The sequence below is a fragment of the Nothoprocta perdicaria genome, unplaced genomic scaffold (genome assembly GCF_003342845.1).
Source record: "Nothoprocta perdicaria isolate Ctin4 unplaced genomic scaffold, notPer1 scaffold_70, whole genome shotgun sequence".
Lineage (NCBI taxonomy): Eukaryota > Metazoa > Chordata > Aves > Tinamiformes > Tinamidae > Nothoprocta > Nothoprocta perdicaria.
Window position 1 is genome coordinate 2189183 of NW_020455977.1, and position 13627 is coordinate 2202809.

At 39.7% G+C, this 13627-nt stretch overlaps 1 protein-coding gene across 5 annotated transcripts in view; it reads right to left on the reverse strand.

Annotated features, from left to right (window-relative positions):
- Positions 1–13627, reverse strand: part of SATB1 (SATB homeobox 1) — a 70736-nt gene that overhangs the window by 26687 nt on the left and 30422 nt on the right. For 4 of the 5 annotated variants that reach the window (XM_026050816.1, XM_026050821.1, XM_026050817.1 and 1 more), the window contains 2 exons: positions 13026–13480; positions 6633–6845 (listed from right to left, as the gene is read on the reverse strand). In XM_026050816.1, the coding sequence (XP_025906601.1) occupies positions 6633–6845; positions 13026–13480 (668 nt within the window). The remainder of the gene's footprint in view (positions 1–6632; positions 6846–13025; positions 13481–13627) is intronic. The other variant, XM_026050820.1, reaches the window with a different exon arrangement.

The following is a 13627-nucleotide window of genomic DNA, read 5'->3' on the forward strand; positions in this document are numbered from 1 at the left end:
GTCTATCATGTGACTTGTTTTCATTTAAAAATGTTCTGTAGCTTGTGGCAATTACCTGAAGAGCAAAGTGACACTTTATATATGATATAGTAGGTGATGGTAAAGCCTAGGMCAGCAGGAACTTTGGAGATGCCTGCCAACCAGGAGCACGAGGAGCCGCACCATGAACCACCATTCTTCAAGTGGAAATGCAGGGTGGGAGAATACATGCCTCATTCCGGGCAAATTAGCTTTGGGCAGCAAGAACAGGTGCATCTCCTGAATACCACGCAGCAAACCATTTGCAAATTCAAAATATGTGGCAATTTTATAACCTTTACATGAAAAGGGCCCACCAGAAGAAAACTGAYAACCAATGGCAATGTTGTATACCCCAGTACACTGCAATATAATACTGGAGATAGGTTGCCCTGCTTTAATGCGAAAGCTAAGCTATGCTAAATTAGAAAATTAAAAAGTAATGGTTTTGTGGTCAACACATCYTCTTGGACCACACGTTTAAGCTCCATCAGAGTTAATTCAATGATTCCAAATGAGGTTCTCCTAACTTGTAATCAATCTCTGATAGTCCTCAGGGGCACAAAAGAGAATGAAGATACGCAGCTAAAAGGTGAAATTCCACAGTATCTTTGGAGAAGGAAATGCTTTGGCGTCGTGATTCTGATTGAACAGTCTCTTCTACCACATGTATTTTTGCATGATGTATTTTTGATTGCTACTCAGCTTCAAAAAACCAGCCCCATGCTGTAGTGATACTTCTCAGACTACTTAACTGAACTGTGAACACCCAGGTTGTCAAAGTGTAAGTCTTGCACACAGTGTTGCTGATAATTTTTGACAYGCATCTTTGTCCAAACTTGTCAACGCTCAGTTCAATAAGGATATGCATTTAACTCAGGGGAATACTGAAAACACCCATCCTGGTAGGCAAAGCCTGGTAGGCAAATCTTATTTCTCTTTCTGCAGGTACAACACAATGCTCAACTTTGYAGCACCTATCACTAAGCCAGAAGAAAAATTCCTTCTGTTGATATTGAATAGGGAACTGAGCAAGAGAAAACTGCAATATCTTCAACAAAATACCAGACTAGGCCAAAGACCTTCAGGACAGTGAAATTTCTGAAGTTATAAAAAGAGTGACTTGGGGACTATTAAGAGTCGTTGTTCACAACCACACCCCCTCTCTCTCCAATTTTAGTAGTAGGCCAGGTATAAAAATTCTTCCCTAGCTTCCTAACAATTTCTTTTTAAAGATCAGGTATAGACGGTGGCTGGACTAGATGGACCATTGGCCTGCTCTGGTCTGATGAGTACCGTGTAATAACGCTAATTAACCTCCTGGAGGATATCTGTACAAAAGACTGTTTCATAATTGGTACACAGCAAGCAGCTATTCTGTTGTGCTGAACTTAGAATTGGGTTCAAGATAGAGGGTGTTTGAATCTGGGTTGGAAAAAACACCCTCCTCCTCAAAAAGAGCCCCAAAGAAACAAAACAAAACCAAAAAAATTGCAACTTATGGACTTGGGAGGAGGTGGAAAAAAGATTCATTTTGGAAAGAAAAAACACAACAAAACATATTCTCTCATCCCATCCACACTTAAACACAACCTCTCACCCCACCCACACTTATACCCACATTTTCTGTTTCGAAAAGAAACTACAGATCAGCTAAATTGTTTGCAAAAGAAACTGCATTTTGCTAATATTAACTGAGTAAGAGAGCAGGACTTTATACACTTATCACACTGAGCATTAGAGACTTGCTCGACCCTCCTCCTAGCACAGTCAATTTAGCMATTTAAAAATACTTGGAAAAAAAAATAACACATCTATCCCCTCCTGGCCTGCCCTCATAATTTATCCTCAAATAAGATTGATTGATCTAAGTAGTGCAAACTTGTGGATTCATTCCGGTCTCCCAAACAAAGGCCTGGCTGTTGTCGAACCAACCTGAGCGAGCTGTCACAAACACGGAAGCTCACCTTTCCCTCACTGAAACCAATACAAAAAAATCTCTTATAACACATTCTCACAAGTGCTGTTTTAGCTTGAGAACAAAAATCTTCTTTAATCCTGGTTTAGCTTTTAATATTACATCGTGCATTAAAATTCATAAAGTAGTTCATTCCAGGCAAAACAAACTACTTTTCAGTTCTGCTCTGCAAATAGCACAGGAGGTACAATAAATGCTGTTGCTTTCAGAACAGCTTTTATCAGGACAAGGTTTACTACTACATTATTACAGTGGCGCCTGGAAGTGCAGTTATAGTTAAGTGTCAGTGTTTCCATTAACTCTCCTCCATGGTGGTTTTTGCAGGGGGAGAGGGTTGCATTTAATATTTTGTTCATTTTGAGTTTCATTAAAATGTAATTTGGCACAAGGACTATCAACCTAAATCTCAGATTGTTGAGAGGCGCAGAAATACAAATTTTGCTGGTGGCTAAGTATGACTCATGTATATGTTTGAATTCTAGGACCCCACAGTGAAGTTTAGTGGGAGCTGGAGTTTATCCAGAGTCCCTGAATTGCAGATTCACTAGTTGTAAAAAGTAGCAAGGCAGTGGCCTCCTCAAGACCTGCCTTTCAAGAGTGACATCTGGGACCAGAGCTGAAACCGCTTTAGCAGGAACGAACCATGTTTTACCTGCAGACAGAGGCTGGCCAGGATTATATTTGGGAAAATGAAGGTTTTCTTAACCTGAGTATGCAGAACAATGACTCGTGCAAGGTTTCTGGATATTTCTTAAAATGTTGTCAAGATTATATTCTGCCTTTGACTTACATGCACTATCTTTTTACACAGGATGATAATGAGCCAAAAGAGTTAGCAGGAATYTTCTTTAGGGAACAGAGTTGTGGGGAGGGAATTCTCCTCCAGTTCTGCTAAAATGCAGAATATTTGCTCTCCTGAAAGGGAACAGCTGTAAGTGCAGAAAGGCCATCCCTGGTGGGCACCAAGGAAGCCCAGAACATGGTTTGACACTGAACAGTCCCTAAAGTTTCCCAGCACTGTCTCATTCCTATGCGACTTGCCCTCGGAATACCCAGAAAGGACCTCTGTGGTAAGCTAAAGATGTTGAATAAAATAAAAATAAATAAATGAAAAAACCCAGATGTGAATAGTAGAAATAGAACAAGAAAAGAGGTTTTTCTCTTCCCTCTAGGTTGGAGGAGTTGATCTGTGTCTCCATGCAGTACCTACCTGCTGGAGATGATGTTAACATTTACAAATTCCACTGTGCCAGGAAGAGTTTAGCACAGGGCTTCTGTCCCAGAGAAGAGGCAAGATGAACAGCATTAAGAGACAATTCTGGTACACGCTGTCCGCGTGTGGTCAGAGTGCTAGTGTGGAAGACAGCAACAGATTTCTACAGCTTGACCCACACATATCCTGATAGCTCAGGCATTAGAGGATAATGATTTCAATTAAAAAAAAAAAAAAAAAGAAGATTTTGCTTTTTTGTTTAAGGCAGAAAGAAACAGAGAAATACGGGGGACAAAGAACTTCTTAAAGGATTTCAAAAAAGAGCTGGAAACAATCCAGACACATTAGCTCAAGTAGCAACTAGCAAGAATGCTGTAAAAATGAGATAAATTCAACACAGTTCCTGCTAACTCAGGCACCAGGGTTTAGGCTTGGTGAGTCCCTACTATCCCACGAGACCTCCAAGGTCAGGCTTTCTGGTTTTATATGTATCAGTGTGTGGAATTTGCTCAGAACAAGCCCAGCCACTAAATAGTTAAGTCTGCTCTACTGTCTGGCCACCAGTTGGCAACACAAAAATGCAAAATAGATCCTTTTCAGGATGTTTATTTTCACATCCTTCCGAAACTGATAACTTGCAATTGCAAAATAAACCTTCATGTGTGGCATATTAGCTCCCATTTTTCATGGTTTCATAGTTTAATTGTTTCAAATATTGCATTAGTCTAAAGATTTAATGTTAAATATGTTGATATGTTGGCTCTTGTGTAAATTCTGTCGTCAGGATAAATGGCCTGTTTTGTCTTTCAGTAGTTACTGAATACTTATTGAGTGTCTTTCAATAGTTATTCAAAAGTTCACAGCTAAGCCAGAAAATACAATGTTGTATTCCTCTATAGCAATCTTTAAATTGCTTAGAATCAATTTYTAGTTCTAAGGATTTTAATAGTTTTATTTCCTTAGTATAAAATATTCAATAAAATGTAGGCATTTTGGAGAGTAGAGAGTATTACAGTATCACAATTAATAATTTTGCAGTAAGGTGACTATAAATTATTTCTCCTATCATTTGTAAAATTGTATTTGCTAGGGCAATTACTAAAATAATTTAGTTTTTATTTCTAGCATTAAGTATTGCACTTACATTACTAACATGGATATTTTAATTTTGAAAATTGGGATGCAGAACACTGAGTAGCAGTGCAAGTGCAGGATGATTCTGAAAACACATGAAAATGTCACACAGGATCCCAACCCAGAGGTTTCTACATACTGGTCTGCACAAATCCATGCACCAGTTAAAGCACGTATGCTTTAGAGCATGACAGACACCAAATAGAATTTTTTTTTTTTTTTTGCTATAGAACTTAAGTATTAGCCTATAAGGTTTCAGTTTTAACCTATTTTTTCCTGTTAAAAACAATCAAAACAAAATTGTATGCTTTTTCACTTTGGGCTGTCTCTTTTTATGTTATTAGGTTAACTGTACTCCTGATTCTAAAAAATTGCAATGTAAAGATATACAAGAATGCAGGAGAGAGATCTGTCCCTTCCCCAAATCCAGATTAGAGTATGCATGGCCTGTAAAAAACTGAGTTTCGCTTCCTTCCCGGGTGCAAGAGATCTATACAGTTTATGGTGTGAACTGAAACCAATTCAAAGACTACCTCTGACTTGACATTCTCCTGGATGGTCCTGTAATTACCTCTGTTCTTTAGCTGTGAAATTGCCCAAGACCACTCGAGACAGAGTGAGATGTTACCTTGGCAGAAAGAGATGAGGTAACCAGGAAGGGTTATTAGCCTTTGCTATGAGTCACCTGGACTGTGGGAGCTGGGAAACTCACATGTTATTTTAAATAGAGTTATCAGTATTTAACTATTTCTCACTAAAGCAGTACTATGTAAATAGAYTCCCATCCTTTATCTTGAATACTATCTATAGTGGATTTCCCAGACTAAACTCAGCTAATGATAACAAAACTAGACCATTAGCACAGCCTGTGGCCTTCTGCAAAAAAAAAAATCCTTCTCTCAAAAAAGTACTAGAGCAGGTCAGAAGTGATCTTCCGTCTTCCCTTTTCCTACATTTTTGTTATTTATTACCTTTAGTGTGGTCTTTAACAACCATTAGCTGCAGAAAATTTAGGAAAATAATCTGTGGGAATTTATAACATTCAGAACGAGTACAGTACATAGTCATAGGCACGTGCTTGAGCTCAGTTAGTCAGGGACTGCTCTATACTCCTATCATCACACAATTCCCACATCCTAAAACTTGTTTTTTTTTTTTTTTTTTTTTTTTTTTTTTTTTGCATATGAAATCTGGATTGTGCATACGGCATGTTTCCCATGTATCTCTATATGAGTTTGCTTTGTCCTTGCCACTCACAGCAGCATTTCTTCCTCATGGAAATCCTATGTGTTCCTATGGCTCACACCCATATTTTTCTATTTTTCATGCACCCTAAAGTGGCATAAATTTTCAAGATTCCTTGACAGATTGCAACGTTTTGTTTCTGGATTACAATCTGTCAAATCTTCTCATTTTTGGAGCATTAAGCAAATAGACTCACTAGGTTTTACAGAAATTTGAGTGAGGGCTGAATTAAGAGTTAATGAACATATCCCAATCTTCCAGAGCAATGGGTACAGCAAGGCTGATATGCTCCATCCAGCCACTGAATGGATGCCATTTGGACACAGAGGCGTAAATTAGAAGAGCATTGCAAGTTGTCAATGGCTTGACTTAGTGAAGGAAAGCTCAACATTTTTGGAGGGAATCTTCTCTGCTCTATTCCTTTAGTTGCCTCGATGATAATTTTTAAGGCAATRTGATATACTAAGTGATTCTTCTGCTTTCATTCCTATCCCGTTCAGTTATCCATATCCTTCAAATTCCTTAAAATTGTAACAYGAGAACAACATAAGAGCAGCAGAAAAAAAGAAAAAAGACTGTGCGTGGACTGTAATAYACAGAATTTATCTCAAAACTTAAAAATATATAGTAATGAGCTGCTATAATCATCCAAGACATTAATTTTGTGATATACACTGAAAATAATGATTCAATTAGCATTAAAAAAAAAAAAAAGTAGTAGCATTAATCACAGAATGGTTGAGGTTGGAAGGGACCTCTAGAGATCATCCAGTCCAACCCCCTGCTCCAGCAGGGACACCCAGAGCATGGGGCACAGGGCAGCATCCAGGCGGGTTTGGAAGATCTCCAGAGAAGGAGACTCCACAGCCTCCCTGGGCAGCCTGTGCCAGGTCACCCTCACAGGAAAGAAGTTCCTCCTCAATAGTTCTTCCTCCCTAATAGGCTAGGCTTTTTTTTTCCCAAGCAAAAAGGAAAGGGAGCACCACCCGGGAGGACCCCTGGAAAGCAGCAGAGCGCGCGTGGGAGGCACGGCGGGCGCTTTACTTGCGGAGGACGGCTCGGCGGCGTGCTGATGAGAGGCGCTGGGCCCATGGCAGAGGCTGCGTTCAGGCTCCTTTCCCTTTCGTCCTGGTAAATTCGATCTCGTTCGGCTTCCGGCAGCTGCAAGAAGTTCTGCATAGCCCGAAGGTTTACCAGCAAGGACTGCGAGGCAGTCTTGGGATCCTCTTCCTTGCGGAGGATTTCTGAGAGCAAGCCCTGCAGGGAAGGGGAGGAAAGCAAGGCTGCACAGTTAGCCTAGGGGAGCTTTCGTAAAACCGCGCTCTGCAAAGTCACCCCGAACCATTCCTTTTGATTCTTTCCCCTGCGTTTACGAGGAGAACCACCACATGCACTATTGGCTCCATGCAGGAGTATATTAATGACAATTTAGGTTGCAGAGCGCCTCAATTGTACTTTTAATTTTATTAAGCATCTGGTTTACATACAACCTAAACTCTGTCTGCGTAATTGGTCTCCTTTCTTTTACTGGCCCAACTTGCCATAAAATCTTTCACAGTCACTCGACATTCAGAGAAGTTAGGAGTAATGAAATTCATCTATTTAGAGGCACTAGCTTTTCTCAGGCTTCCTAGACAAAACAAAAGAACAAACATAGTAAACTTATTGAATTGGCTTTTCACATTTCCAGCAACTTAAACTGCATGAAAAAGAAGTGATATTTCAGAATTAATCGGAGACGATAAACAGATAGTGTTCCTAGAGCTCTGCTTAACTGATTCAGGTTTGTATTTTTTATATGGTAATACTCTGTGTTAAGAGAGAAATGTGACTCATTAACAAGACCAAACAAGACCTGTTTAACAGCAGGTGACAAAATTCATGGTTGGCAACTGACATTGAAGTCGAAATCCAGCAAACCCATCTATAGCCCTGTTAGAAAAGGTGTAGGTAGCAAATATTTTTTGACTTAAAGCTGCCAGGTATGTGGTGACGTCCTTTAACAGGCACCTGAAATACTACTTGGGGTTCGGGACAAGTGGTTGCAGGTTGACAAACTCTGCAAGGGAACAGCTGGCTGAGGAGGGTAAGTTTGGGAAGTTCTGACCGCTACTCTGCTGAATACTGCAGCAGGATTAATAATAATAATTTWAAAAAAATAACAAAACTCAAGTGGACAGATCACTGGCAGGAGAGGAGACTCTCCTGCCAACCCAATKTCAAGAGCAGAAAATATCCTTGCAAAATAGTCTGGCCCATACTGGCTGATATAAACCTTTCCCACATAGCGGGCAGCTTAAGGAAGTAGAAAAGGCTGTTTTTCCTTGCGTGACTTTCCCTCTCCTTCAGGGAAATACACAAGGGAAGCAGACGGTGGTATTTTTGTGGTGTTTGCCAGTATGAGCACTTCTGCAGGACAACCCTTGGTGGTTAAGAAAAGCCCCAACATAATGAGGCCCCTCTCCTCCTTGCTCACTGTCACGACGTGAAGCCTGAGGATGCGGACGCAGGAAGAAGGCAGAGATGCAGGATGCAGGGAGGCCGGTGGAAGGCAGGGAGGCTGTATTGATTTCCAGGAACTTTGAACCTTAAGGTCAGAGTAAATGTGTGGGTAACACACGGACACGGGTGCTGTGCGAGTTCCTCTGCGTCAAACACAACTTCAGTGCTAGTGCTTCAATTTTTTTGTGATCTATAAAATTCAGCTAAAGATTATGACAGAACRTGAAGCAGGAGAATCCCAGAGAGAAAGCTCCAGCCCTCACATCCTTTCTCAAAYTGACAGGCAGAGATTTACTGTTTATTTAACTGGACTTGAACTGATTCACCAAGATGCAACCCTTGGTGTGTTCTCTTGATACTGTACAGGCGAAATGCCCTCTTGCAAAGACATGATGAGCCCTCTCAGGCACAGGGAGCCCCTCGCTCTTCTGCCCTTTTATTCTTCTMTCACTGGAAATTTATTTTCTTAAGATATTACCAATTCTTCCTTTGGGGGGAAAAAAGTTCACATGTCATCACAATATAATTCATTACTAATTGCACAAAAATGTTCAATAAATATTATCAGCTCTTTCAAAAGCTAATTACGAATTCTTTAAAACTGGAGATAAACGAAGGCGCYTGCCAATACGAACACGAGCGCTGCYTGCCTGGCCCCCCGTTTGTCTCCTCTTTGAACGTAATCACCGATTCCAATAGATTTTATCAGCCTCCCAGAACTTCAAAGCTCCCAGAAGAAAAGCGCAATTTGCCCAAACCTCCCCAAAATATGCAGAGCATCCCTGAGCGCTGCCTGTCTCCCTTGCAGGGGGCTGAAGTCACATGTCCAGGTGGAAGATTATTTGCAAGCTCCTCCCATATGCCTGGATCCCTGCCAAGTAAGTTATAAGCAGACACATTTATCTACGTCGCTTAGTAGCAAGAGGAGAGCTGTCATGATAGTGTAATAGCACCTTTTTACCTTTTATTCAATAGTGATATGGATAGTGTGCTTTTTCTTAAATTACACTACGAAGAATTATATGAATACAGTGGCAATTTCTGTTATACTTAAGCAGGCAAATTTCTCTCTACCACATAATTTACAGAACTCAAATTCAATAAAACATTACATGATGGTCCATTACTGTTATCAATTTTGAATAATCCATCTTCATTTTTCATTTTACTGGAAAATGAAGTGTGCCAAAGACAAAATGGAAGGAGAAAAAAAAATGCCTGAGAAGGTGGTTGGTGTAAACTTAGATTTTGTTTTAAAATTAGAGAGAGCGGTTTTCTGCATCCAAGTGTTCTCCCTCAAAATAGCAACTGTCCAGACATTGCATGAGCACTGTCCTAAATACACACRAGTTTTCATATGTGAAAAAAGGGCACTTATGTGTGACTGAAACACAGCGTGTTCTGGTCAATAGWTTTTTGAACAAGAAGGCATGGGGGTGAAGGAGAAAGGATGGAGAAAAGCATGTGGCAGAAACACTGAGATCTAGACCAAAGTCCCGTGATGAAAGTCTGCCACTTGTGGGTAGCAGAAAAATGGCAACAGGCAGACGTGGCAAGAGCAGCCAAAGTGGCAAGAGCAGCGAAGTGGAGAGGACTGGACTCCGGTTAGTCTTTGTGAGACACCTTCCAGAGACCTGCACATTTTCCAAACTATTTTCCAAACTATTTTCCAAAATACCAAGCTGAAGCTAGGGCTAAGGAGAAATGATCCGAGAAGAGATGAAGAACACCTTGCCTATTTGTTTAGGTCTGGCTGAGGACTTTCTTCCCCCTCTATCCTCTAAATGATAATTAAAAAAAAAAAAAAAAAAAAAAACCTACAAGTAATTTTAACGCAATCCTTTCCTTTGGGCTGGGAGTAAGCAGAAACCTTTCTAGGCAACATTTTTCCCCCAGCCTCCCAAATTCTTGGAAAACAAAGCCAAATGCTGAATTAGCACTCTGAGCTGGTAAAATTCCCCCCATGCACCCCAAATTCCTACCGAATTCTGCATTCCTATAGAGGACTGGAAGGCTGTTGAATAGGACGTGCCAAGATCTTCAGCCACTCCAACGCCATTTTATTGCCAAAACATCAAGCTGCATCACTCCTGGTTTAAAATTCAGTCCCTTCCTTTAGTTTTATGCTGAAAATGAATCTCTTCCCTCATGTGGGACTATACCTAGAGATCATTTTTTTTGTGCAGAACTCCTAGCCAATCTCCGTGAGGTCTCCTGCCTTCCCAAGCTGATGGCATGATAGGCTCCCTGGACGCAGCTCAAATATGCTTATGACAGTTTCAAAAATGTCACTGTTAAGCCTGAGTTAGCTTTTTGTCTCAGAAAACAGTAGCTGAATTTAAACAAGCATTACCATTTGCTCTAGTTCCCAAAAAGGACAGCAGGTTTTACATCAATATTAGGAAATAACTTCTAAAATAGCATCATTTATTGAAGTGTTACCCTCATTTTTACTTCAATGTGATCCTTAAATAAATCTTTGAATAAGTTGTTATCAATTCTGAAGCACAGCAAGCCAAACAAATCTAGATGTTTTCATAGAAAAAAAAAAAAAAAACAGGCATCTATCTATACCTGTACCTATATGCATACCTTGGCTTCCGCCGTTGCTGTGGGTATAAATGTCAAGTTTTAGACTGGCAACAAACTCCTCTGGAACTGCTGGGGCTTCACTTGCCTATAAGCAGGCTGAGATAACCTCCTTTTTTTGCAAGAGCACGGCGAATATTCCTAAACTCCTACTCTTTTTCCTTTCTCCTCCCTACATTTGCTACAATAAATAAAAAGTATTGCAAGCACTTGAGGAGCTAACTGTAAATCCTAATATGATTAGCTAATATAAACTGTCAGATATGGTGATACTACTATGTTCTTTAAAGTAGATCTTGAATATTTTCAAAATATGTCAAATACATACAAACATACATATATTTGTGTGTGTATTGATATGTAATATATTTTCACTGGACTCTTTTAATAGGCACTTTTTTGGGTTTCCTCACAATTTGGGTCCTTTTGAACACATTTTATCAAAGTGTGTAACCACAATGTTTGTAGAAGAAACAAATTTTGAATGGATTTTAACAATTTTTTTTTTCATGTATGGTAATCAGGAGTCAGAATATACAGTAGGAATCTGGCCTAGTTCTGACATAGGAATCTGACCTAGGAATCTGATACTAGTCCTATCTCAAGGACGAGAGTCCTATCTCTTTATATGTTGGGTCATATAAATTCTGTGTCCAGTCAGAACCAATCATCCTTGTATTTTAAATACCAAATCACGTTTGTRCACAAAAGACAGATCAAAAACTGTATGTAAAACTAGCTGACAAAAACTGAACAAATGAATTTGGAGAGGGAAAGAAGTTGGGAGAAAACAAGCTGCTTTTTTGCTAGTAAATATCTAATGCATTATTTATTGTCTGAATTWTTTGTTCAGCTTTTTGCCCAGGTAGGATGACAGCCTGAGACGACAGTAACTTGAAGCAATTATTATCATTTCAATACTTAATATTATCAATAGTCAAAGTTGCAACAGGTAAGTGTGTTCAATTATTTACATAAATATCARATACTGGAGCTTAACTCCAGTAATAAGTATATACAGGAATAAGTAATTCCTGTATGAGTTATACATGCAACCCATGGAATAATGTATAAAAGACCTGCCTGGTTAAGAGGGAAGACACACATGCACACAGATGGACACACACACACAGAAATCACACCACGTCTGTACCTCCTCCTAGCTACAGGAGGATGTAAAAAAATTTAAGGCAACAATAATAATTCAAAATGATTACAAATGATTTGCTGCTGCAAACCTGGTGCAAGTGCATTTGAAATGGTTTCTATTGTGTAAGCTATGCAGGGAGAAACACCAATATTTCAAGAAAGGCCAAAACTGTAATTTCCTACTATATACTACAAGGGACAAACACTTGTTCCTTAAGTATTAATGTGAAAACTAAAGCCAATTTACTTACATATATTTAAAATACTTCTTATTAAGAATTATATTATATTTTCTGCTAAAACAGATTTTTTTTATTAATTTTGAGATCTTATTATATGCATTGGATATCCTGACATTTCTCCCATAACTTCTGCTTGATTAAATTCCATGCAACATGGCATTAAGTTAAATTCATAGAGCAGAATAAATTATAACAGGGTTAGCTTCTAAAACAGGTGTAAAAAATAACACATTTTAGTGTTACTTATCAGCTTTGCTAGGGCTAAAGCTTTTTTTCTGCACTGAAGAGCTGAAGTATACGCTCTGATGTGGACATTGACAATCTCAAAGTAACAAACTCCAAAACCACATGAAACACTGGAAAACCTAAAAATAATCTTTTTTTTTTTCAATTAAGGTCTTTTCAAAATGTACCTACGAGTTGTGGTGTTAAGATTTTCATGAGAAAATAATAAAAGTAAATGCAAGTAAGAATAAAAGACTATTTCAAGAGCACCCAAGATAGATAGCTTGATCTTCTGACAGCTTGGACAGAAGATCCATGCATGCATATGGTCACTATAACTGTCCCTCTACAACACAAAAGGCAATGTCTGGAGTTGCTTTGGAAAGGCAAGGAACTGTTCATTTGCCTTTCCAGCAAAGATGAAGCCATTCAAAACCATGGCAATTGGAAAGGAATGAGTGTACCTCCAAAGCCAGCAAGTACATCCACAAACYGGGTCACTGGAAATCCCTATAATGTTTCAACAGAGATACTGCCAGGAAATGTGCTCCTTCCACAGGAGCTAAGGGGCAGGGCAGAGATGARGAGAGAGACTTACAAGGTAAGAAATAATTTCCAGATTATTATTGGGAAAAAAAAGGGGGAAAAAAAAAGAAAAAAAAAAAGAAAAAAATAGAGAGAGAAAAAAAAACCCTCAGATTAAGGAAAAGAACAGTAAAAAACCACTGACCTGAGTTCGGTTAAAAGCCACACGTGCAAATACTGCCTGTGAGATTCCTGCTCGTTTCAGTTCGTCGCGGACCCACTGGTAGATTTCGGAAGACACCTCTGTGTTTGTTGAGACCTGCTGCTCCAACGGCTTGTTCATGGATCTACTGACAGGAGGAGGGTGGTTCAAGTACTGTTGGTTTAAGGACTGCTGGGCTAGAAGTCTGTTCACTGCATACTGCTGGTTCAGCAACTGGGCCATTACCAGCTGCTGATTGACCAGCTGAGGGCTAATGGGAGTAGATACAAGTCCAGGGTGCAGGTTTGGGAGCGGGGTCCGAACGGATGGTTGACTACCATGAGAAAGCTGAACAGGGGATGGAGGCTGTTCGGCTGTGTTCCCTGGGACTGGCTGCTGACCGAAGTTGACATGGTTGGCACCTTGTTGGGATAGTTCAGAAAGGCTATCCATCTCAACTACGGTGGAAAAGAAACATTGAAAAAGCCAACATAAGACTAGAGAGGTACTGGAAACCGTGCACTTCAGTTCCTCACAAAACATGCCAATAAAAATAAAGTATCACATTCATGTCCAAGCTCACTGTACCGTCCATCCTAGTTCAT